Below are 27,266 nucleotides of genomic sequence, written 5' to 3' on the forward strand. Positions count from 1 at the left end.
ATGGCTACACCACTGGTCAGAGCAGTGCAAGCTCAGCCAGTAGAACATTACCCACGTCCTGGATTTCAGCCTCACAGCAAGGGGTGTAATAGGTGTAACTTTGATTGCTTTTCTAAACATTTAAGTAACATGTTGCCATTTTGTGGTGTTGACCTAACATTTGTGAAGTGTTCCTTGTGTACTTGCTGGATACTCACCTTCAAAATGTGTAATGTTTGTATGGCATCCCCATGACTCTCCTTGGGAATCTCAGTAACCGACCACAGAGATGAAGTACCTAAGTGGTAAAAGGATTGAAGTGACAAAACTAATCACAGCTGGAAATATACAAGTCTCTTTCTTAAATATTATAATATAAAATATTTTAGTAGTGGAATAAGAAAAAAAACCCTGTATCCTTAAAGTTTTTCCAGGAGGCATGTTTAATTTTTTCATCCTCAGAGGATACTTAAGTTGTAGAAAGTCTTAGGAATTTAATTTTTTTTAAATGTCGAGGGCAAAATGTTGATAAGGCACAACCATTCTATTGCACTTTAGTGAAGCAACTAAAAGATCAGCCTTGGTGTAAAACTACATCTATTTATCAACTTCAGCTTATTTCATTTGTAGATCTTCAGATCTGGGCATTACATATGAAACTAGTTCTGACTGCTGCTCCTTTTTTCTCCCCAACCCTCCTACCTCCCCCAATCCTGTTTCTTCTGTGGACCCGTTTAGTTGAGGACATATTTGTGTTGCGTAACTTTTGCTTTTCTAGGTTGGGGAGGTTTTTTTGCCTTTTTTTGAGAGGCAATGGTAGTTTTTTTGGTCTCTGTTTAAGAAGAGATAGTATCATGATATCTATCTCACCAAAATATCTAGTCACTTTGGAAGAAATGAGATTTTGGTGTAGATGCAGGCAGCTGGATAAGGAAACTAAAGTGATTAAGTGGAGCTGTTGCTACCCTTGCATGCTGTTACTATTTGAATGTTGAAAACACTTATTTCTTAGTCTTGCTTGGGGCTATTTTTGTGTTTAAATGCTACTTTCAAGTAAACTTTTAATACTGTCACTTATTTTTTCTCTCTTAAATATCTCTTATAAATCTGTTTGCAGCTGGGTCTCGGGCATCTTACAGCAGCCAGCACAGCCACCTTGGCTCCGAGTTAAGGGCACTGCAGTCTCCAGAACACCATATAGACCCTATTTACGAAGACAGAGTTTATCAGAAGCCCCCTATGAGGAGTCTCAGCCAGAGTCAGGGGGACCCTCTGCAACCAGCACACACAGGCACATATCGCACTAGTACAGGTAAGTGGATGTAACTTGTATGTGTCTTCTATGACATATATGTTTTTCTTCAATACTAACTTCTTCTCTTTCTGATGTGCTAGCCGAATATATTATGTGCATGCCAGTCAAATAAAATACCTTTTGCAGATGGCAGCTATCAATAGAACCCCAAATACGCGCACAAAATGGAGAAATATTAAATGTGCTATATGTACAGTCAGTTAACCTCATTTGGGGAGGGAGCTTACTTCTAAGGAGAGAAAATATTTCTATTAATCTGGTATTGTCTCTGAAGAAATTGCTGAGGTTTTTTTGCTTACAAAGGTATTTTGTGTGTTACAAAGGGACAGCAAAGTTTCTTTCCACATGAAGCTAAAGGATTGGTCTCTTGCTTTCAAAGTAAATCATAAGCAAATGTTATTCCTCTCTCCTACAGAGATATGGTTAGGTATAGGACACGGACGTAAAATTGAAGTATAATATAAGGAAAAGCTGTTAGCATCACTGGTTATCCATAAATAGTGATTGTCTCTGAAATACATTGGTGTACAAGTCCTACTTGCAGAATATCCTCTCAACCAAATGAAATACAGCTGTATGGTGGAACCCATAAATAGATCACAAATCAACAGGGATATTTATGGCATTTAATGCACAAAATAATTAGAGTACATAAATGCTACAGCCAAAATAGCCTGAAGCAGATGTAAAAAGAACTTGCCTTAGGAATTGTAATTATTTCTGGTGTTTTGTCTTTGCTTTGTTGATTAAAGAGGGAAGATTATGTCCATTCTCAGGTTACTCCTATTTTCATCAAGAAAAGGTTAAGTGCACTTTTTGGAGCAAGATACCTTGCTTTCTTTTAAAGCTTTTTTTTTTTCTTTAACTTTTTTTTTTTAAACCCATTTCTTCAAGGGCAAAACTGGCAGTTCTTGTGTGTCCAAAAATTCCTATTGCTTTACGCAAGTTTTGGGCATTCAGAATACAAGAGAAAATCCTTAAAAGGAAGGTTTTCCACAGAATTTTCTAGTTAAATATTTGTACAACTTTATACTTTCTGAAGAACACCATTACACCATTTCTTTCCTGTTAAAGAAACTACCATAGCCTACCATAGTTTTATGTAGAGTTATATATGTATAAGAGAAAAGATTACTGTTCTTTGCATGAAGGGGACAAGAGCTCTACCTAAATCACTGAGCAGTGGAGCCAAGGGGTAGTGATTGAAGCTGCTGTTTATATTGAACTTTAGGCTTCCTGTTCCACGTGCGGCTCATTGCAGATATGTCTCCTTCCCAGACATACCCTGAAGAGAGTTTCTTGTTTTGCTTGCAAAATATCCCTTGATTCTCTGTGCTGAAGTAGCAGGCTGTCTTGTGACTGTAATCTTCACAACACCCCCTTAAGGAAGGAAACCCTGTCAACATAGATAACAATTATAGTGAATTAAACTGGGATGCAGGATGTTACTTAGTAATACCTGAAGATGGGGTTTCAGAAGGAAGAGTTAAAACTAAAAAAAAAAAATATACTGATTAGGGTAGCAGAAACACACCTTGTGAAGGTAAATTTTGTTTTGCAGTTTGGGATATGGATTTGAACATTGCTTCAGGCTCATTCTGAAGAATGACCCCATCAGTCCAGCTTTATGTCGGCTTGATCCTCCCTCACTTTCCCCACTTGCACCCCTATCAACAGGGTCAGGGGAAATAAAAGAAGATGGATGTATGCCAGGCCACTCATTCTGTTGCTCTGTCAGTAGCTGTCAGCTGCAGATGCTGTCAGCCTTTCACACAACCAGGCTGAAGAACTGTCAGTGCTCAGAGGGAATTTTGAGCTGGATTGGATCAGCTCTCAGACTCCTGTGTCTACCGCAAATGCCAGTAGGAACATATCCCTTCTGATGGAGACTATACAATGTTTTTCGAAATAGCAGAAAGGGGGGGAAGAAGTTCAACTGAAGTTTACTCATAAAACTTTTTTTTTTCCTTCATTGTGTTAAGCGGTTTTTTTTATTGTAGGACAAATAGCTATTTGTCTTGTCTATTTGGTCAAGATATGAGAGATGTAGATTGCTGTGTACTCCATGAAGATAAGTACCAGAGCTTCATGGCCTGTGTCTTCTGCGTGCATGAGTCATGGCGGGTGGGGAGCTTCAAGGCTTCACTGTGGTCCTTTGTAGACTATAGTTCACATCAGAACAGTAGCTTTAATCATGAAGATGGTGCATGTTTTTTCACATCTGATGGAAGAAAAAAAGGGAAAGCAACCCTAGTCTAAAGACTTTGTCCAAAGTCTGGATTTTTTTGTCTGCAGCTAAGGCTGCCCATCAGAAATAAAAATTACACTGATTATACCTGACTATCATTTATTTTTATCGATTTCTGTGGGGGGTTATTGTTGTTTTATTTTGGTTTTTTTTCTTTGAGTTTTTTGTTTATTTGTTTGTGTTTGGTTTTTTTTTAAAGAACATTCTTCCTGAATTTGAAAATTTCACTTAATTTGGAAGAATAAGTTACCAAGAATGGTCACTCAGTATAGACATCACCTCTTTCTCTTTTGTGAGGCCTTAAGTACTTACTACATTCAAGAATGTTTACAGAACTAAGGATAAAGCCCCCTCAAGAGTTTTTCATCTTCTATGTGAATCAACATTCAGTAAACAAAATTTAATAAACTATAATTTCTCTATGGGGTAAACTAAATTAAGCTTGTTCTATATACTCACTGTTTTTTGGGTGATTGAACTTTTGTATTTTTTTTGTATTTCACTTGTGGATGACAATGATAGTTTTACACTTCTACACAGTAGAAGGTACAAAGTAGTAGGAACTTTCTGAAAATCTCCCTTACTGGCATAACTTTATGAAGAATTAATCCTGTCCCTATCTAGAGTCGCCGAATGATTTGGGTTGGAATGGACCTTGACAATCATCATATTACAACCCCCCTGCCATGGGCAGGGGACTTTCCACTAGATGAGGTTACTCAGAGCCCCATCCAACCTGGTCTTGAATACCTCCAGGGATGGGAAGTCCACAGTATCTCTGGACAACCTGTTCCAGTGTCTCACCACCCTGATGGTACAGAATTTCTTCCTAATATCTAATCTAAACCTGTCCTCCTTCAGTTTGAAGCCATTTCCCCTTCTCCTGTCACTACAGGCCCTTGTGAAAAGTCCCTCTCCAGCTTTCTTGTAGGCTCTCTTTAGGTACTGGGGGATGCTATAAGGTCTCCCTCCCTGGAGCCTGCTCTTCTCCAGGCTCTCAGCTTTTTGTCATATAAGGGTTCTCCATCCCTCTGATCATCTCTTTGTGGCCCTCCTCTGTACTCATTCCAACACACCCACGTCTTTCCTGTGCTGAGAACCCCAGAGCTGGATGCAGTACTCCGGGGGGGGGGGTCTCACCAGGGCAGAGTAGGGGGTCAGAATTGCCTCCCTCACCCTGCTGACCATGCTACTTTTGATGCAACCCAGGACACAGTTGGCTTTCTGGGCTGCAAGTGCACATTTCTGACTCATGTTGAGGTTTTTGTCCACAACCAAGTCCTCCTCCCCAGGACTAGTCTCAATCCATTCTTTACTCAGTCTATACTAGTGGTGTAAAATATAACCAGGTATGTTACTATCATGCTGTCTAAGCTAAAAATAATCTTTCAAATTTGACAGCAGTAGCTGCAAAGGCTTTTTTGGTTGGTAACTTTTACTTAACAATCCCTTTTGGTCTTGAAAGGGTAATGCACTAAAAAACTTCTGCACTAAAAGTAGCAATAAATGTGAAATTCTACTTTTGAAATAGGAATTCTCAAACGATGTGCTTGGAAGGAATACTCAAACACAGTAAAAGTAACAAATTAATTTACTTACTGAATAGCAACTCATAACTTGTATTTGTAACCCATCTAAATAACACTAGTAATTTTTGTTCACACAGGTTCATTACTTATTTTCCTCATAAGCCTAAAGGCCTTGAATTATTAACTTAGTAGAGATAAGCTTATATGATGGGATGTTTACATGAAGACTGCTGGAATTTGAAGAAGGCTGTTAATTAAGAGGGAGGAAGAGTTGCCTTTCAGCCAGAGTGGGACACGGAATTGATGATTGCTTGCTTATTTGCAGAAGTAGAAGTTTGGTCTAGGGGTTTAGTCCGTAGTTATTGATGTTTAATTCACATCCATCAGGGACCATATTTGTGGCAGGGGCACTCCTGCAGCACTTGTTTTGCTACCTTCAAAGCTGCCCAATGTCCCTGTGTGCGTAGGCAGTTGCCAGGCCACCCTCCATCTTCTCTCTGCTCCTTCAGGCCAGGTCTCCCCAGGATTCCTCCCACTGATGTTTGAGTGGTTCTACCAATGCACCACCACTTCTGAAGCTATCTGGTACCAAAAACTGTGCTTCCATAGGCTGCACCACCTTTTGTGCACCATGGTGGAGAGTGCTGATCCAGGAGAAGAGGCCTGTGAAATTTGGAATGGCAGGTGCAAACCAGAAAAGTCTCTTTGTGAGCTGGGTTTCTGTGCAGAGTGAAAATTCTGACAGGAGAGCAGTGAACAGCCAAGTGGTCTCCTTTTCAAAGGAAAAAAGTTATCTATTGCTCCTGACTGTGGTTTCTGTTTAAGCACTTGGCAGTGGCAGGGAAAAACTCAGTATGTCATTGTCCTGTGATGCAGCTCAGGAAAAACTACTGAGGGTGAGAATTACCATTCTGTTTCTGGACAGGTGCTGTCCTCCTCCACCTTCCTTTCCACTCCTGCCTTGTACTTCATTTGCTGAAGGAAAAGAGTCTGCACTGAGGGATACCTTATGTCAAGCACTGCTCCTAGTAATGTCTTTCTCTTGTAAAACTGTATCTTGCTTTAGTAGGGAAGGAGCTGTGTTTGCTTCTGGAGTCCAGTCTTTTGCAATGGATTAGGTGCTACTGGAGGGATGGGAAGAGGACCCAGATGACCATGGTAGTGTTTGCTGCTTCATCCTTGCTGCACTTGGCCTGGGCTTTTGCCGCCTTTGAAGTTAAACAGTGTTTAAGGAGAAGGTATAGGAGGAAACCTATAAAGAAGACTGAAGTTCTCTATCAGCCGACACCTCAGGAAGTGTTCCCTCATCCCCATATCACCATTGGCCAATCAGAGCTCAAATCAGTCCAGCAGTTTAATTACCTAGGTAGCCTCATCTCCTTGGATGGTAAGATTGACGGAGAGATAGACAACAGGTTAGCAAAGGCATACAGTGCTTTTGGAAAACTCCATAAAAGAGTGGCGTAATAAACACTTGAAGAAAAGTACCAAGATCAGTGTTTACAAAGCCATAGTGTTGTCTACTCTCTTATATGGATCCGAATCATGGGTCATCTGCCGCCACCACCTGCGACTCCTAGAGCTCTTCCATCAACGCTGTCTCCGCACAATGCTAAACATCCACTGGTCAGATTATGTGACTAACACGTCTGTTCTAGAACAAGCAGCAGTCACAAGTATTGAGGCCATGTTACTGAGATCACAACTGTGCTGGGCAGGGCACGTCTCAACGATGAAGGACCACCGCCTCCCTAAGATCTTACTCTATGGTGAACTTGCCACCGGCTGCGGCAAGAGAGGAGCCCCGAAGAAAAGATACAAGGACTCCCTAAAACAACATCTCAGCCTTGGCCACATTGAGCAACATAACTGGTCTACTCTGGCCTCCAATTGGGAGGTCTGGAGACACACCATCTATAACACTGCTGATGCTTTTGAGAAAGCACGCAGGATCACTCTTGAGGAGAAAAGACAACGCAGAAAGAATCGTGACTTGCAGAATATACCACCTAAGGAGTCTTTCTGCTGTGCCTTTTGCAACCGGATGTGCCTGTCTTGTATTGGCCTTATTAGCCACCAGCGTGCTTGTAACAAATGTGGATAGAGCCCTTCTCAAATCTTTGTTCGCAAAGCCTAGCCATGATGATGATGATAGGAGGAAACCTGATGTTCCTTCTTTTGTCACAGAGCTGATGGCTTTCTCACAACATGACTGAACCACCTCGTTCCATCTGATGAGGTGCCTGTGGTAAGGATCAGGTCTCTATTCTAATGACCTAAAGGAGAAGTAGAGAGGGAGAAGTCAACCCCCCATTTTTCTGCTGCCTCAGGCGGGAACAGCCCCTGCAAAACTGACTGCATTCTTGGTTCGTTTGGGCTTGTTTTTTTGCAGGAAGGGGAGGTTGCTCGTTTGCTTCTTGTGGCTGTTCAAATAGCTTTGACCTGCTCCTTTCCTCCTTTGCGTTGCACAAGTGAAGCAGGACAGTCCCACCTCTTTGGTGTCAGTGCAAGATTCTCAGAGCCAGATTCACATGCCATTTGTCCCCACTCGCTGTGGGCTCCCTCCCTGTGGGAAAGGCTGGACCTGTTCAAATGTCCATCTCATTGACCTGGTAGACAGAAGTCTGGCATTGTGGAGTTGCTTCTGGAAAGCTGCACTGGTCACCATCTCCTTGCCTCTGTCCTGCCTTCCCTCTGCAGCTGGCATGGTGGGACAGAGACCTGGCCTTGCTCAGGGAGGGAGTGCTGCTCAGCTGCCCAGCAGCCCTGCCTTGCTGGTAGTCTGTGGAAACAGTAACTGCTGAGTAGGCCTAAGTAATTTTTTTAACATGTTTTACAGCAAGGATGGAGAAGGGTATTGCATGGGCTGCTTAATGCTGCTTTTAAATACCAAAGAACTTGATTTACTGCATGTTTTTTATGTTGGTCCGGCTTAGCCTTTCTTTGATTCTCAACATTTTGTCATGTCTCTCAGCTCCTTTGTTGCCCTGTACAAAAGGAGCCTGGGGCTACAAAGGGTGCATGAATTGAGCCAAAGTACATAATCTTCAAAGACTGTAAATATTTGTCTTGATATGTAATAAAGTAGTGGATATACTTGATATTTTTAGAAGTCACTATTTCAATGTGAAGATTTTTTTCATATTGTGAAGCAATTTTCCAATATTTGAAAATTTGCCATATGAAAAAAGATGTCCAAATCCTGTAGAGCGATTTACTCTTCTTTCAAGAGTAATTAAGTCTACTTTATTGCAGTTGTGTGGTATAACAAACTGATAGTTGTTTTCTGTGTCTGTTTTTACAGATAAACTATTCTTTTACCATTTTTAAAGCTTTAAACCTTAATCTTTTAACCTTTTAAGTTTGTTGGTTTTTTATTTAAATGGTTATGAAGTTGTTTAAAACAGCATGATAGAATCACAGAATAGTTTGTATTGGAAGGGACCTCCAAAGATTATGTAATCCAACCCTCCTGCAATAGACACGGGCATCTTGAACCAAACTAGGTTGCTCAGAGCCCCAACCTGACCCTGAATGTTTTCAGGAATGGGACATCTGCCACCTCCTTGGGCAACCTGTTCCAGTGCCTCACCACCTTCATTGTAAAAAACAGCTTCCTTATATCTAGCCTCTTTTAGTTTAAAACCATTACCCCTTGTCTTATCACAACAGACCGTGCTAAAAAGTCCCTTGGCAGCTTTCTTGCAGACCCCCTTCAGTTACTCTTTCAAGCTTTCTCTTCACCAGGCTGAACAACCCCACTTTCTTAGCCTTTTCTTGTATATGAGGTCCTCCAGCCCTCTTATCATCTCTGTGGCCCTCCTCTGGACCACCTCTAACAGGTCTGCATCTTTCTTGTGATGAGCTGACCACAGCATTCCAGGTGGGGTCTCACCAGAGCAGAGCAGAGGGGCAGAATCACCTTGCTCAACCTGCTGCCCATGCTGCTTTTGATGCAGTCCAGGATACAATTGGCTTTCTGGGCTGTGAGTGCACATTACTGTGTCATGTCCGACTTCTCATCCACCAGCACCCCCAAGTCCTTCCTGGTGGGTCTGCTCTCAATTCCTTCATCCCCCAATCTCTATTGATACTAAGGGTTTTTTGCATCTTGCACTTGGTACTCAGTATTCAGCTGATAGCTTAAACAAATATGAGTGGGGGTTTTTTGAACATTACTTGGAGACATATCTTTTTAATAGTCAATTACAATACCTTTTAGCAAGCAGTCCCTTGGTAAGTTGTTTGCTTTTAGCTATTTCAAATCACTGAAATTGTCTGTGATTTAAACATGCTGAAAAAACTTTAGAAAATTGCCACGGCATGAAATGAAATGAGACTATGTAAAATGACACTGCGGGTCTGCAATTTCAATGTCATGGCAAATCACATACAGACAGCTTAGATCACAGCTTTCTGCACCTGAAAGGTGTGCAAACATAACTTCAGTTTTGGGAGTCAGACTCTTGATTTTGATCCTTGCACATCACTAGTGACAGGTTCCACAGGGTAGTTTGTATCTCAGCTGCCGTACAGTTATCTCATCCTTTCTCAGGTTGTGTTAAGTATTGCTTTTCAGCATAGAACTGGAATTTAGTTAACCGGATGCAATTTCACAGACTTCAGATTAAAGAGTAAAAGGAATCTTCAGGGGTTTAGAGGAAATAAAAAACCTCCTGTATGCAAGCAGTTAGTTGCTGTCAGGTTCTTACAGGGAGCATCAATGAGTATGTTGGTATAGTATTAATTCAGTTTCAGGATGGCATCTAGCTACTAATGTGTGGCAGTTTGAGCCACATTAGAAATTCAAAATCTAATTTCCAGGCTTCCCCACACCCCTTCCCACAATTTATCCTAACACCGGAGAGAAACTTTCAGACCAGAGGCTTCTATAGGGGAAGGGGAAGTATATACATTTATTTACACAAATAAATATACTGTACAAACTAAAAGCAACTATATCTATATATATTTACATTTCTGTCAGTCCTTTTAAGCTTCTCTCTTTAACTTTAGTCCAGGAAGAAGCCTTCCAAGGCTGATATGTAATGCAGTCTATCTCTCGTGGGAGTGTCCGGGGCCCGAACGCTCCCCCCTCACCAAGCTCCAGCTGTTTGTGGAAGTGTTTTCCTCCTCACGAAGTCCAAGAAGATTGCTTTAAGTCCTTTCTCCTCCATCCTGTGTCATTTCTGCTGTATGATCTCTCTCTCCCAATCTCATACCTCAGTTCGTAGGCTGCTGCAGTGTAGTTCAGCTTATCAAGCGTCTGCATCCTGAAATGTTGATTCCTCCAAGTCAGTTTTCGGCTGCCCCTGGTCAACTTCTGCAGGCAACTCCCGAGCTCTTGGCCTGTCTCCAATTTCGCCTGGGATTCCTCTCCCAAGGGCCAGGCCTCCTCCTCTGGCCCATCTCTTGGCTCAGCTTAAATGCTGAGCCTCTCCTCCACTTACAGTGGAGGGAAAGAAAAAAAGCCCCCCCCCACCCCAGCTTAACTGCAGAAAAGGAGGGGGCAGAGGGCTTGGCTGCAGAGCCTGCCTGTCTCCTCTTACCTCAGGTGCTGTGAATTCTCTTCCTTCACAGCACACACTCCAAATGCGGCCCCTAACTGACCTAGGCTGAGCTGGGGGGTCGCCGGGCTCCCCTCCCGCCCCCCCTGGAGGGGGAGAGAGGGAGCCCAACCACCCCCTGGCCTTGTCCACCTACACGCAGCAGACACCAACAGCAAAACGACCAAGACTGCACTGCCAACAGCTTACGGTGCTGTGATATATGATTTTGAGCAGAAGCGAACAACATGGACAGTGGTTGGCTCTCCAGGGAACACTGTCCTGGCACCCAATCACCTCTGAGCCCCCCCAGCCTCTCTCGGGGGGGGGGGGGGGGGGGGGGGGCAATTTCAAACTATGACAAATGAAAAGTTGCCTGTTATATGCTAGTTCCCGCATTACAAATAACTAATTTAAAAATAAAAAGGGAACCTTGGTTTCAAATATATTTTTATTTGTCTCTAAAATTGTCACTTCAGGCAAAAAGAGGAGCAACAGAAAAATCAGCTTTAACTTGCCTGGTTTGGATTAAACCCTTTGTCCTTTATAGTGCTTCTCAAATCTGTATTTAGTTGTTGTTCACTGTGGAACTGCAAGAGTTAGGTTATAAATACCAAATATTGCTTCTTTCTGCTTAGATTGTGGCTTCTTTCTGGTTGGGGGACAGGTTTACTTGTTTGGTTTGGTTTGTTTTGTCACAAGCTGTTGTGCCATGCATGGATGTAGTGTGATGGCACAGCTGCAGATTAATTGAGGATCATGCTGATAAATCACACAGCATGGAGTTCTGGCTATAGGACATAATGTTTTCAGAGAAATTAAAAAGAAAAACTATTCCTACCACTGCATCTCTATCAGTTTGGTAATGTTGTGATAATAGACCTGTATTCCTAACTGACATCCACTTGATAACATTGCTTTGGGAGAGAGAATTATAGGAAGCAAGCAGGGAACAAATCTTCAGTACCAAGTAAATTGAGCAGAAAATACCTTAGTGATTTGCATAAAGAATAACAAATCACCTCAAAGCAATACAAAGTCATGATCCCATTTCATTTGACAGATCCAGGGTGTCTAACCTGTGTTTTATTCTTGCATATATGTTTTAAGTGATTTCTTTTTTTCCAGGTACAGTATCATCATCTTTCTTGAGAAAGAATATTTTTTTTTGTTTCCTTCCTATTAAAATTTTGGCAGGAGTATAACAAAATACATTGTTTTCAACTTCAGCGGTATCCAGTGGAAAAGAATGGAAAGGAAGGGAAGTGGCAGGAGGTCAAAACTGAGCAAAAGCACCCTTTGTAATCTGTAAGCAATATCCCTGTATTGGGATTGCATTTCTCCAAGTAAGATATTTGTTGTTTCAAAGTGCTGAGCCCGTGATTGGATTCCATAGAGGAATTGTACCCATCTGAAGACAGATGAGATTTCACCACTCTGAATAGAAAGTTTTTGAAATGGTCAGTATCCATAGCCTCCTTCCTCTTCCCATGACCAGGATGCCTCCAGAGGCTTGTGTTTTGTTCTGTATTTTCTAATTCTCATTTTTTAATAGAAGAATGACTTTGGATCACATCTCAGCATTTCTCAGGTGTCCCTTGACTTTTGCCTACTATTGAGGGAGAACTGTACAAAATCTTACTCAGGGAAGTAAAGGCAGATGAGATTTACCTACTCTGTAAATCTCATCTGCCACTGTTGTGAAAATACAGTGTTTGTGCCAGAAACTGTAGGTGTATTTATCATCTATTTACTGTACAAGTGTAGTCTCCATTTAAAGCCTCATCACATTAGATTTTAGTGATACAGGACATCTATTCTCATTTATGTACTTCAGTGTTGCATAGAAATGCAAGGTTGTCATTCATGAAATAAAAAGCAATTCAAACATCTTTCATGAATCTCCTTCTTGTAGATTTTTACTGAACAAAAACACTGTGTCTGAGGTAACTACTCAGTAATGTCTTTAAGATGACTAAAGCTTTTGTTAGAGGATCATTCCTTCTGCACTATTATGTTTAAAGGCACTCTTAAAAATCACCAGCCCATTATTTATTAATTTTTTTTAACTCAAGCTGTAATCTTTTTTATATATATAAGACTGTCTACTTTTAGAGCTCTTCCTTTGTTGTAATTTCAGCAGTGTACATGTAGTTTTTGTAAGTACATGTATTCAATGATACTAGTTTTTACTTAGATGGGTCCAACAACTTTTAAACTATCATTTGCAAAAGTTAGGTTAATGGTTAAGGTGTACATATCACATGGTCTGGCACTGGAACACAAATGTTATTACCTTAATAATAAAATAACTGTCTATTCCAGAGTGGAAACTACTAATTAAAATAGCTGAAGTTCAGTAAAGTGTTCTAAGAAATAACAGTTAATGGCCACTTTATTACTTAGGATTATACTGTACTAAATTAGAAGTCAAAATCTGAAGGAGAAGACATCCATGTGCTTGATGGCCTGATGGCTGCATGATGCAGTGCAGGCTGTTAGTCTGTTATTGTCTTATAGTATTTATACATCTTCTTATATATTAATCGTGATTTTCGTCCATGTGTTCAGTTTTATGCCAGCCAGATGGATAGGCATCCCCTAACAGGGATTTTGAGAGAAGGAGATTTAGGAGTGAAAACAGACATTTAGTTGCAGTAGGCTGGTCTATGCTCAGTACTGTGGTCTGTGTGGTTTTGCTGTCGTTGAGTTATTTTGTCCCATGCACAGACTGTGATACCATGTAGTACTACAAAGAGGAAGAAGGTGATCTATGTCTTGTATAGTACCATTGCTCAGGGATGAATTTTATCTCTAGTGAGGAAATTTGCATGATGAATTTTGGTATCTCAAATCCTGAAAGGGCTGTTGCTTTTAAAGACGGTGGCAATTGTTGATTTCTCTGTTTAAATGCTCATGTAACAAATGAATTAAACTGCATGTTCTCCCCAAACTGAGAGATGCAACTCAGAGAAAGAAGACACAATCTGAGAAAAGATCTTGGCAATAACACCTTCAGCAGCTGAAGCTGACATCCGATTATCACATTATGTGTATGCACCATTTTTATTTTTTGTGCAGCATTGCAGGCAGCATCACTGAAACATGCTAGAAGCTGAGCCTCAGAATGAAAGTTGTATATCTTGGTGAAATTAAAATCTGGCAGATTTAAAATGCAGTCAGTTCCTGGAGGTGGAAAAGGAGTATTATATTTTTAATACTGCTAGCTTAAAAAATGAGGCTTCTCCCCTGTTTGGTTGTAAACAAGGAATTCATTCCAGCCTGGAGTTGGAAATCTGAAATAATATATAGTTGCTTCGGCAATTCTAATATCTGCATAAAACCCACGGTGTCACGTTGTACTATATGGATTTTTAAATTATGCTTTAGCTATATATGTTTTTGAGATACAGCTTTTGAGATACAGGCTGTGTACCATGATGGACCTCCTGTAACTCTAGAACCTGATGGTGCAGGATGACTGAAGGGAAGGATGTAGAACTGGAGAAGGTTATGGTTGTGGGGATGCAAGATTGGGCACAGCAGTGAAGTCTTGTGACAAACCTGGCTGGGGAAGAGACTGCATTCAAATTTTGACTTCAGTTTCACAGAAGTCACATTAAACACTGCTGCAAAATAAACTTGAATTGGAACTCGTTCATCTCAGGCACTATATCTAATTAACTGAAATAAAAGTTCCTAAGATACAAATTCTGTCATCATTGCTACTCACTGAACTACTTATCTACCTATTTCTGCATTAAAATTTGCTTAGAGATACAAAAATCCTATAGATGACTTCATTCATAAGGTATGCATTTTCTTCCATTGTCAACCCTGGTGGAACCAAGTGATTTCAGATTGGCACCAGCTGATCAGATATTTGAAACCATGAATAAAATAATTAATAGTAAAGAAATGCCAAGTCTAAATTGGTGATTAAGAAAATTATTCAATATGGTGAGGGCTAGCCAATGGCAGTTATACATCTTCCCCAAATAGAAGGTGGGAGCAGTAAAATAAAAGAGAGAGAGAGAGAGCTTTCCTTCAATAAAAAAAGATACGTATGTCAAACAAAAAATTAATGTGAAAAGGAGACTAACATACAATGTGAGAATATGCAAACTGAAGTGGAACAATATAGGCAAGAGGAACCTTCAAAGTGACCTGATAACAGCTGTTCTGTAAACAGAGGAGTAGCTCAGAAACCAAGGAAGGTTCAACTGATTCTTTCTGCATTATAGAAAAACATCAGTTTCTAAGCAAAGGAATGTTCAGCCTTATTGTTACAATTAGTGTTAGATCTAAAGAACACTCTTAGAAAATGGAAATGAAGGGATACATCAATGCAGTAGCAACTTCAGTTCTTCAGTTTTCAAAGACTGTCAGGTTTTGCATTGTAAGTAGAATTATTGAACATGACAATATGAAGAGCACACGTGATGTGTCCTTGCATTCTCTGAAGCAAGGAGTTTTCCTCCCACAAAACAGTGGCATGTAGATATTGCAATAGTCAGGAAATGATTTTAAGATTTTTGAAAGAATCAAATAGCAAATGGTTAAAAATTCATTATTGGGATGTACACTTACTTTGAATATGTTTATGACCTTCATTAGGTTAATACTTTTCAGCTGCCGCAGTAGCAATGAACTATTAACTAATTCGGAGATGCTAATACTAATTCGGAGTATTTCCCATAGAAGTAATAGTGTAGCAGCTAAACAGCTACCTCTGGTTTTGGAGATGGGATGGGAAAGTGTGAAAAACACAAATCGCCTGTGCATCTGGTAGGCACAGGGAGGTTGCCTTAATAAAAAAGGCTTTCTCTTCACCATGTCACGAAAACATCTGGTGATAAAAATATTACTGAACATCTTGAAACAGCTTGTAGACAAACTAATTACAAGTAGGTGTAACAGTCAGGTACAACCAGTACTTGACGAAATTGTGACTAACGTGATCGTGAGTGGAAAAGAGACCTTTTTGGCTATATACCACGCTGTTCAGTATCAATTTCTTTAGTCTGCCTGCATTTCCACTGTACAGCATGTTATGTTCCCTTAAAAATACATGCCTGATACAGCAGGGAGACCCGTGATTTGCCATGGCCAGCTGTTGAAGGCACTGAGCTGACCGTGGCAGATCTGAATGGAGGGAAGGAGCTTGTCTTTCCTCTGATTTACACAAAATATGAGCATGTGGAGAAATCTGGAGCCAGTGAAAAGAATTAGGCGGAACAGTCGTGGAAGACCTAAGTGGTAGATCTGTGGAAAGCATAGGCAGGCTGGATGGGGAAGAGCCCATCTCATGAAGATGCAAGATTTGCTAACAGATTCTTTTTATTTGTCTCTGGCTAAGAATTGTGAGACTGAAGTTTTGATTGCAAGATGGACTAAATAGGACAAAATAAAGAGTTCAGGGAAGTGAGGGAGGAGCAAATGGAAAAGGAGAAACAGAAAGTTTTGGTAATTTTGATGGTGTTTTTTTCCCATTTCAAATACAAAAAATCATGTAGTAAAGTTGTCAGCCTACACAGAACTCTGTGGTGCTGGTGTTTGCATAAGGTCCCGAGTATTTGAAATCTAAATTGGAGCCTTGTATCTTAAAATCCTGTAGTGTTGACTGTTTTTTGTTTTGCTCTTGGTTTGCATGTCTGAAGTACAAAATTCCTTGTGTGTACTTTGACCAGAGGATATGATAGTGCCTTCATAAAATCTTAACAACCTTCAAAGTAGTTACTAATATCAATTATGGTTTTTCCCTCTCTCAGTAAATATTTTGTTTCCCTCAACCATATATTTCTCTTAAATTTTATTCCCTTGTGGGAAAAGCACTTGTGGAAAAGTGCTTCTAAAAGTAACTGCTAAGCAAATTTATTATCATTATTATTATTAATAATAATTGTGTTATTATTACATGTAATGTTATTATTGCATGTAATGTAATAATGTTATTATTACATGTAATACCATACATCTCGAACAGTGTTAAACTTGACTATTTGTTCTTGTAACTTTGGATTGCCCTTTCTAATCTATTTTGTTAAACTTCTATTGCAAGAAAGCTGGTGCATGCTTTAAAACACTCCAACATTTTGAGGTAAAGTGTTTGTATCCTCCAAACTTGATGAGTTTTTTCTTAATTGATACAGAATTCACTGTGTTGTTTTTATGGTGTATTAGATGGGAAAGTATCTGTTTTATAAACCTTTCTATAGTTTTGCTACCAGCAGAATTTGTACAATTAATGAATTCATAGAGGGATGATGGACATACCTTGCACTGAAAAGACATCTTACTGGGATCCAATTTTCAACTTTCGTGTGAGAGTATAAGTTAACTACAGGTGCAAATCACTGAAGAAAAAAAATAAAGGGAAAAAATAATTTTGAAATCTGTATGAAAGACCCTAGGAGAGAAGGTTAATGCAAGAACTGAATGTCTAATATCAGATAAGAAGAGGAAAAATTTACAAGGTGATATCCGCGGATCGAACAGAGGCAACAGCCGATGTAGTAAGATAATTCTTATAAATGACTTTATCCTTTCTGAAGGTCTGATTGTTCTTATCTTAACTGGACAAAATGCCCTCTCACTTCTAGAAGTGTGAACTTTTTAGCAGTTCTTATATAAGTTCAATAGAACCATGAGGAGGGCATATATCAGGTCTTTGGAGGGTTTTCGTTATAGTTAACAAGGGCTTTTTATTCTCTTTGGCAAAGATTTGTAAGAACATACTAAGTGTGTAGCACACCAGATGCTCCATTTGCTGAGGATGTGATTTTGAAGTCAGAGTAGTGAGGGGCTGAGAGGATCCAATATCTTTGAGGTATTAATGACATGCCAAACTGATGACTTTGCTTCAGTTTTACTTGTGTAAAAATGTCTGCTAAAGCATAACCCTTCTACTATAGTTAAAGGTAAGTGACTGTAGTCAAATTAGATACAGAAGTTATTCTAAAGTATTAGTTCTTTGAGGTTTTTTGTTTTTCTTTTAATTGATCTGGGTAGCACTGTCCAAACAAGCTTAATTGTGAGTGTTTAAGTCATAGATTTGTTTCATTCTCATGTTCTGAATATGGCACTTCTGTGTTCATTGTGATAAAATTCAAAAGGAAGTAACAGTCTGCTAGGAAGATAATTTGAGAAATGAATCAAAGTGACTCAAGAAGCTTGTAGGTGTTAGGGTGACAGCTAGTTGCAGCTCATATAAATACCTATTTTGAAAACGAGACAAAGGATAAAACAGAAAGAAAACTTTTCAAATGGTTTAAAAACAAACATGATTTCCATTGAACTGTCTTGCAAAGGAGATGAAGGGAAAACTGTGGAATATTTTGCAGAGCAATCAACATTACAATGAAGCTTTTGTTTTCAGCAATATTGGTGTTGTAGGGTTTTTTGCAATTCCCATATAATTTGTCAAAAGGCAAGAGCATATTCTATGGAATGACAGTGCTTAACAGTATGCAATTACATTTTTGCTTTTTCACTTGAAAATATTTCTGGTATTTTCTCTAACTTGTTTTATTACTCTTCTCACAAGGCAGCCGATATTGGGTTTGAATTTGTATTTTCTGATAAAATGTGATGTTTACCTTGTTTCTTTCTAATACTCAATTTAGCATGATTTTGCATGGGATGTTTAAATATGCTAATAATGTTATTGCATTTGAACTGATGCAGTTTTATAAAAAAAGGTCTGTGCATCTTACTAGTCATTTCTTAAGGAAGTATATATATATACTAACAATCAAACCAAAAAAAATGTGAAAAATGTTCCTATATATGTGAGTAAACATAATCACAGAATCATAGGCTGCTTTGGATTGGAAGGGACCTTTAAAGGCCATCTAGTTTCAATCCCTTGCAGTGAGCAGAGACCCCTTCAACTAGATCAGGTTGCTGAAAGCCCCCTCCATCCTCGCCTTGAGCACTTCCAGGGATGGGGTAATCAATAAGTGAGGGATCCCACTTACCTATGTTCTAAAGTTATGATACATGTTATTGTAAAATTAAATACTTCAGAGCTGTAAGAAAAAAGGAAGAAAACAAGGCAAAGATTCGATATAAATTTAAAATTTACAGGTGTTGTAACTTTGACAAGCACTAGGTTATACAAAACTGTGATAATTGTATTTAAAGCTCACTATATTTCATTTTCTGACACATTGAGATAAAATGCTTAAAATCCCTTTCATGGACCTATAGTGCATTAAATATTTATTTTTAAATGTGCATGTTAATGAAAAATGATTGGGAAATCTATTATAAAAACCTATCTCTGCAATATGTGGTTTTGTCTGCAGTTTAGCATATGAATTTGAAGCTAGGAATAGCCCTGGACCTGGACCACTCCTCTTGGCAAAAATATTCTTGTTGTCTTGGGACAGGACGGAATGGCAGCCACCATGAGTTCATGTACCACTTCAAACAGCTCCATTTCCTTCTGAGCAGAGCCAGCATTTTATTTGTATTTATGTCCAGGCCAAAGATCATGTGGATGTTGGTCCTCTGTCCATTACAGTGATAATCCATTTGCCATTAACTGAATTTGGTTGAAAAATATTGCATGTTTAATAAGAATCATAAAGCAGACTGGATCTCCACTTCCCAGTGCTATAACAGAAAGATAATGGACTACAAGAGAGATTAATAAGATCTTTGAGTTGCAAAAGCATTAAGTCAGTTTAAAGCTGTTGGTTAAGCCGCTCAAAACTGGTAATGCATTAATCTTGAGCTGTGGTGTGTAAGCACAGCCTTTGCTGGCATGTATTAAGATATCTACATGCTCACGTTGTGCTTAGCTCTTTTTCAGATTGAGATAGCAGTAGCAGTCCCCTAAGTCTTAACTTAAGGTGAAATTTGCAGAAGATGGGTTAACAAATCGTATGCACCAACTCTTGGTAGCAGGTGTCTGGTTTTACCTGCTTCATGGAGACCAGGACTACAAATCTGGGATGGCTGGGTATTTCTTCTGCTGTAGAGCCATATGTCTCAGTGTGGACTCTTGAGCCTGGTTTGACTCCCCTTTTGCTGGGGAATCTGACTGACTTTCACCTGTCAGGACTGCAAGAACCTCGCTCAGTGGTGGTTGTGAACCTTAGCTTGATTATTCCCATGCTGCTTCTGCACTTCTTTTATTTCATCTTAGTGCAGTTAAAACCCCAGGTGAAAGCACTGGTACAATCTGTTTAATTGTTTTTAAGGTCTTCTAGTCCAGAACTGGTATGTCATTTAGAAATTTGTTTGACGGTTATTTCCTTCTACGGTTTTAAAAATGACAATGTTGCTTGTTTCTTTTGTTTTTTTCTCATTCTTTTTGAACCTCTGTTTTATATGTGTGTGTTGTTCGTTTTTTTTTTCCTCTGCCTAGACCTGGTTAACCATTTCTGTGAACAGGTCCTCAATTTTTTACTTTGTCCCTACTTTCCTGTCGTAGCCCCATCTTCCCCTGGTGTCGACTCCGTACCCTTACAGCGCACAGGCAGTCAACACGGCACACAGAACGCAACAGCGACCTTCCAGAGGGCCAGCTATGCGGCCGGCCCAGCCTCCAATTACGCAGATCCCTACCGACAGCTGCAGTATTGTCCTTCTGTTGAATCACCCTACAGCAAATCTGGGCCAGCCATCCCACCCGAAGGGACCTTGGCTAGGTCACCTTCCATTGATAGCATTCAGAAAGATCCCAGGTGGGTGAAACCTTCTTCGTTGTCTTCTATTTCTTATCGTGGGGAGCTTTGTAATTGCGGTTTGCTTTGTATGTTTCTGCTGTTGAATGTAAAAAAAAACCCCAAACACCTGTGATGGTACATGAAAGACTATGTTTGCCTAACAGCATTGACCTAATACTTTACCTTGGAAACCTTTCATCAGCTCTTCTGTGCAATGAGATGATAGGTGTGGTCTTGTGTGTGTGTGTTTAACCTGCTTTCAGTAGTGCTACTCCTCAAAAGCTTAAGAAAAATAATTTTCTCTGAAAATGGGAGGAGTAGTGTGACTGTTTTGACTCTGTAGCCATTGTGGATTGAATTTTCAAGTTGCTTCTTCAGCTGAAGTTGTTGCAGTTCTTGGTTTGTCTGCAGTTAATGTTCATAAATGTTGCAGAAAATGGTATTTTAGTATTTTGCAATGAGACTGAGCAATGTGGAAGCAACACATAACCAGGCTTATGTTTCACCTTGTGTGTTGTACAGGCTTCCAATGCCAGTACATGGTAGCAGAATGTATGATTACAGCTTTGCAGAAATGGTTGTTACTGTGCATGCTTTTCAAATGTATAGCCAATTTTTAATGTTGTTAATGACCATCCTCATCTACCTAGGGAAAGTGCAGGGAGGAGACTTTATAGCCCAAGGAGGCAGATGGATTAGAGAGTTTTCTGGCAAATTATTTAACTTTTGTGGTAACATCAGTGGAAATGCTAGCTGAAATCCTCAATGCACCTTGTGATTTTATTCAGTTTTCTGATGAAAAAGAAAGAAAGTCTCTTTGATAACTTTGAGTTTAAACTTGTTGAAAGTGTTAATGTATACTAAGTTTTTTCTGTGGCAAGTAGTCTGATATATAGTTAGATATTGCTATGTGTAGTTTAGAGGTAGAGGAGCCCAAAAAATTTGCCATCAACAAAAATGCTGGAGGTGTTTAAGCAACAATTTGAAAAGACTTCTTTCCCTGTTTAGCAGGGATTAGCAGGGATAATGCTTGTTTAGCATTATAGCAGTTCTTTCTCTCTCTTCACCCAGGAACACAACAGCAGATAACAGTTTACGGCAAGTCAGAAATATCACTGTTTGTAGATACTTCTACCATTGCAGAGATTTACTTGTTGAGAAAACTTCTGTCTTCAACCTTTTTTTCCCCCTTAGCTTTTCCTCCAGAAATTTGAAAAAAATGTAAATTGAATTCCTCCCCTTCTTCCTCCTGCCCCAGAGCAAACATTGGTAACAAAAGGGAAACAGTCTTTTTCTGTAATGGTGGTATTTTGATATATTTGTATTCCAGAATATAAAAGTCCATGGAGGAAAAATAGCTTTGCTTTGTAAATTGTCTCATCTTCAGACTTAAAGAAAATTACATTAGGAGTGCTCTAAACCAGAGGAGAAATAACTGTAATCTATATGAAATGTTCTTAGGAGAAGCATGATGATGCTGAAGGCGCTATTCCCTATAGACAGGAAAGATATATTTGCAGTACATCTACAGGTCCTAGACATAATATCTTTCTAAGAAAACATTATCTCTGTTTAGTTGCTCTGCTGTCACTTTGCAAGTGTTAGCCAGTTAATGTATAGGATATGTGCTTGTAAAAGAAGATTTCTTCTTATAAATTTTTCATTTGCTTTTTTTTTGGTTCTTTCTTGTCTTGTGGTACCGTTTGTGCATTTATGTGTTGATTTCTGTAGGTAAAGTAGGAACGAACAGGCATCCAGATATAAACAGAACTTCATAAACTCTTTAGAGGGGATCATTAAATATTGTTTCTGATTACTATTAGATGGACTGGGAATTTGCACAAAATAAGTTTTGTAAAATAGGTTTGTATTACTGTTGATCTCAGTCATTTGATCTGTGAACTGTATGTGCTGTCTCTTACTTAGTATTTCTACCCTTGCTTGTTGGTTTCAATAATTTTGATAAAGAAATGTCAGAAACACCTGATTATGTTGTGCCTTAGTCCACAGAAGCTATAGTCCATCTGGGCAGACTGACTTGTGAAACTGTCTGTGGCCTACCAGCAGTTGCTGATCATTCAGTATTGGAAAGACATTGAAAATTTGAAAGGAGTTTTTGTAAAAGTAACAAAAGCAATCAGGATGCTTTTAATGTGTTGATTTCTATGAATAGTGTACAAAAATGTGTATAAATTACAAGTGTGGAAATGATAAGATGGAAGACTTTCCAGATGCTTGAAAAAATAATGTGGAAGGATAGAAATTATTTAGGGTAGCACATACATGGCAGGTATAACTAGGAAAAGGAAAACATGACCCAAATGCAAAAAACGCTTTCAATGGCTGGGTTAAGTTGCATTGTATGCCTCAAAGGGTTATCATTTATACCTTACAGAGCAAGAAGAAAAACAAACATGTTAGTCAGCAGATGGACTTTGTCAACTGAGAAGTTCCGAGTTTCCTTATAGCCCTGTTGCTGATTTGGTTGGCTGGTTGGTTGGAGTGTTTTGTGACTGTCCCGAATTGTGGAGGGGAATGGCAGGCATCCTTTTCAGGCACCAAACCTCTCCTGTCCAGCCAGAGGTCCAAACAAAGGCTTGCTAGCAGAGGAAAGTCTGCAAGACAAAAACATACTAATTGCAGGCTTTTGATTAGCATTTGCTATATATCAGTCAGCTCAAGACAAAAAAAAAATAAGTATCTAGAAGAAAACATACTCACCCTAATAAGCAATTAGCATTCCTAAAAATGAACATCATTTTCTGGAATCTTAGGTTCAGGCAGAATTTCTGTCTGAAGAAAAATGGTTATCAGGCACTGATGTCGTTGACAATTTTTTCTGTTGTTTTCACCATGTAGTTTGTCTTACTAATACTCCAGATTTAAAGACATATTCTGAGTTGACGTTTGACAAATGAAATTTTAGCTCAACATCTGTTCTGCATCATCCAGTTGTCATAAAATGCAGTTTAATGTTCATTAACTTTAAGTTTAGGACAAAAACTTTAAAAGAAAAAAAAAGGATCAAGAAATTTGCAATCAAGTCTGTGGCAGGGGATAATTTTTAATTTATGCGGGTAGACTTAGCTCATATGGGCTCATAAACAGGTAGTAAAAACTTTACACATCTATACTGTTGGAAAATCTGAGGCTTTGTTGTTTAAAAAGGAAATAAGCCCCTTATCACTGTCAGAAATAAAACTTAAGTTCTGCATATGAGAAATGAAGGAGTTGATATCATTACATACTGATTCTTTGGAGCATTCTTTTATGTTTACTTCGTATCAAGAAAGGAAGAGAAATGTGCGGTAGGGCTCTGATATAAACTGATTCATGCCATAATCTCATATATAAAAAAGTGGCATAGGGAGGGAAAGAACACAATTTTTTTTATAATTATTTGGTTCCTGCTGAAGTGTGAATGAGAGAAGTCTTGAGTATTTTAAAGTATCAGAAATATATGCTAATGTGATGTTTTCCAGTTTACTTTCATTCTGTCTCTTGGTACCAGAAAATTATCTATGGTTTATCTATTCCTTTATTTTGTGTTTCTATTATTTTATTTTATTCTTCGATTTTTATTTTATCTACTCCTAAATTTTAAGGGAACTGGGGAGTCCTAAATAGAAATGCAGGTATCCAGTTGTCAGTCTGTGAGTCTGTGTAGTTTCCAATTTTTACTCCAAAATCCGAACTTGACAAATCTGTACAAATTACTTAATCTTTGAGTTTTTAACCTACTAAGAAACTATGTACAGGTACTGCTGCTGATAAATTACACTTACTGCAGAACAGATGAAAAACAGAACATTTTCACATCCTTCAGTTGAATACCAATGCGGTTATGTGGTAACAGTGTTATTGCTTGTTTATGAACTCACTGGGTCTGTTTTGGATCTGTCCAGTCAACATGTTTCCTTCATTGTTATGTGACTTCTCACCTTACACAGGTCACCTTTGCCTGTAAAGAAGCTGACAAGAAGCTGAGTTAACAGCAAGAATTTTTGTGGAATAAACTCCATTATGGCTACCAAAGTGGATTTCAGAGTTCAGTGTCAATTCTCATATTGCATTGAATTAATAATGATCTACACTTAAAAGTTTCCTTTATGGCTTCACCTTTCATGTGTTTCAGAACCTTTAGAACTATCTATTCAGAAAAAGTGGTGTAATTTGGTGAATGCAGCTGTAAAAGGCTTATTATTCGTTATAGAACAGACTGCAATAATGATTGGGCTCTTGTTTTTAAAAAACCCAAAACGTTAGCAGTAAAGAATCATGTTGCAACTTTACAAAGAAAAAAAATTAAAACCAGCTGCCTTGTAGTGGTTGTCACCTTTAGAACTGTCTGGGTGTAGATCAGCTTAGAAACAGTTTTCCAGGTAGTGCATGATTTAACTGTAACACCCTGAAATGTTTCTGCTCTGTTGTCCACTTTCAGAGTCTACTTCCCTTTTCATTACCTCTGTTGACCCTAATTTCCTCCTAAGCAGAAGATGATGGTGCTCTATCTTCTAAACTTTTAAACTTTCTTTCTTTATACTTATGAAAGGATATAAATTAGATCAGAACATTCTGTGTGAACTGTACGTTTCAAAATTCATCTTTTTTTTTCTTTTTTTTTTTCAAAAATGTTTTCCACATTTGCAAAATACTAGCTAGAGAGCATTATTTTTCTGTAGGAAAAATGAACTCTAGTTAAATTTCTGTGCTCCAGTAAACTGCTTATGAGATTAGCACACAGAGTTTGGAACATGGCCTGTTAAAAGATGAATGATTCTGCAGGAGTCTTCTCCATGTATTTAATCTTACTTTGTTCGAAGGATTGTCTCAGTGTTAATAATGTTAGTCTCCTGTAAATCTGATAGCAACCAGGCACTTGGAACAGTCTAAAGAGGTAAAAAAATAACAGTATAAACCTGCATGTGTGGGAGGTTGGAAGTCTTAGTGGGAACATGTTTGGTAGGTCTTTTGAGAAGGGTTGTCACCTTCAGAAGGAAACTCCTGGGGAGGTAGAAGGCCTTGCTGTGACTACAGTACAGCTGGTGGCAGACTATGCAGCACTGCTGTTTTCAGGTCTGAAATGTGACATGGGATTTTCCAGAATCCCAAGGGATTGGTGGTGGCATTGGTGAGTTTCTGGTGTAACTCTAATCGAAGGTGTAGAAGATTGAAGTTCATGTTCCTAGTCGAGATGAGACAGAACAGGACTTGCAGCTTCCTGCTTTTATATGGCACAGTGCGTGATAGGAGCTCTCCTTTTCATTTAATACAAAGATCCTTCTTACCCTTCTCTGAAGTTAAAGGGGAAGGCAATTCTCCAAAGGTGGTCATAGTAAGGAAGTCAAGGGAAACGCATTTCTAGTGAATTAGAGCATGTAAATGTTGGTAGAGTAGGCTTACCTCCAGAAGTAAATGGTTCAACTTTCTCAGTCCTACTAACACTCTACTAAGACTTTTTTTGCATCAAATTTACACAGGCCAGGACCCTTGTATCAGTAGAATCAAGTGGCTGGTGTTTGAGAGTGCTCATTTTGTAGCTCTGTGTTTAAGTATATCTTTCATTCAGCAAGGAAATACCAGGTTTATTTTCCCTACATAGAAATTTTACAGTATCTTAGGATCTAATGCATACTCCTCTGAGTATGAAAAACTGACCCTGAAAGCATAAATTTTAGGAGTCTAAGCAACACAAAAATACACACAATTCAAAAATAGCAAGTCTGGAGCACAGTGCAATTCTTCATACAGATCTTTTCTACATGGAAAGCAGGAATTTTTACTTAGTGTACAAATTAGTTTTTAGAAAACGTAGCAGGTAGGATAAAGTAAACAGCAATCTGTTTCCGTTTCCTAATGAAGTTAATTTAGGATGAAGCCTGCTTCCTTAAAATAGGTGAGGATGGAATCCATAGACTATCCTACAGTCTGTCAGTTTGGTATTTTGGGACCTAGCTGAAACCTTGGCTGGAAAACACTTTCCTAGGGAATATTTATTTCTGGCTTGAGCATGGCAAAATAAACAAGGATCTAGCTGGTCCATGCAAGTGTCAACTTATGGTAAGGTGGAGAATTGATATCCAGAACTTGTAAAACTTATTTTTGTGTACATTTGAGCACATAGTTCCTTTCTTTCCACTGCTTACATTTAAGTGGTTTATAAATGGCTGTAGAGGCATTGGACATAGATGGAGTTATTTCACAGCGCAGCAAATGCAATTCAGTATGTACAGAAGCATCCACCTGTATTTGCTATTTTTTTCTCTCCAGAATTTGCCCCATATTTTTAGCAACCTCTCTTCTCTGGGAGAAATGCTTGAGGGGAAAAAAAAACCCAACTAAATAAAACCAACCAATCAAAAAAAATTAATAAAAACCCCCATCCCAGAACTGTAATCTAGAGGAATTAAATGACTGCGCTCATGAGCACTACTGCACACTTTCTCTCCTTTCTGACTAGTACCATTTTATTGACAGTGCAGGAGGCCATCAATTTTGTTACCATCCTGTCTTTAAAGAAATTTGATCCTATCATTAGCAAACCTGCCCTACTGCAATCACGGAACATCACAATTTCAATACATTACAGTAACATGGATAGTGCTGGTTCATGTGGTTTAAATATTGAATCTCTCCAGAAGTGTTTGCGGTTCCTAAACTTTGAGCAGAGTAGAACAGGTTATGTGTAGCCATTTTATTTGGTAGGTTATTTGTGCAGTATAAGGTATAGTTTTGAGAGAGGTGATGCCTTGTCTCTTGTTTTGATTTGCAAGTTTAGCTCTTACAATCCTCTCCCTCTACCAGAAGGTATTTCCTTTCCTTAATGATGAAGGGAGAGAAGTCAAAGGCCACTTATATACTTGTCAATGATTCAGGGCATTTAGGAGGACTCTTGCAGGAGTGCACATCTAATAACTGGGAGCAGGGGGAGGAGACTGATGTTTCCCTTTTTAACCATTTTGTTGTTTCTCA

General features: G+C 39.0%; 1 protein-coding gene across 6 annotated transcripts in view; it reads left to right on the forward strand.

Annotated features, from left to right (window-relative positions):
- The window catches only part of CTNND2 (catenin delta 2), a 627,538-nt gene that overhangs the window by 382,598 nt on the left and 217,674 nt on the right, over window positions 1–27,266 (forward strand). For all 6 annotated transcript variants that reach the window (XM_051799301.1, XM_051799302.1, XM_051799306.1 and 3 more), the window contains 2 exons: window positions 1,097–1,291; window positions 20,060–20,312. In XM_051799301.1, the coding sequence (XP_051655261.1) occupies window positions 1,097–1,291; window positions 20,060–20,312 (448 nt within the window). The remainder of the gene's footprint in view (window positions 1–1,096; window positions 1,292–20,059; window positions 20,313–27,266) is intronic.

The sequence above is a fragment of the Manacus candei genome, unplaced genomic scaffold (assembly GCF_025592945.1).
Source record: "Manacus candei isolate 608988 ecotype Guabito, Panama unplaced genomic scaffold, ASM2559294v1 h1tg000049l, whole genome shotgun sequence".
Classification (NCBI taxonomy): Eukaryota; Metazoa; Chordata; class Aves; order Passeriformes; family Pipridae; genus Manacus; species Manacus candei.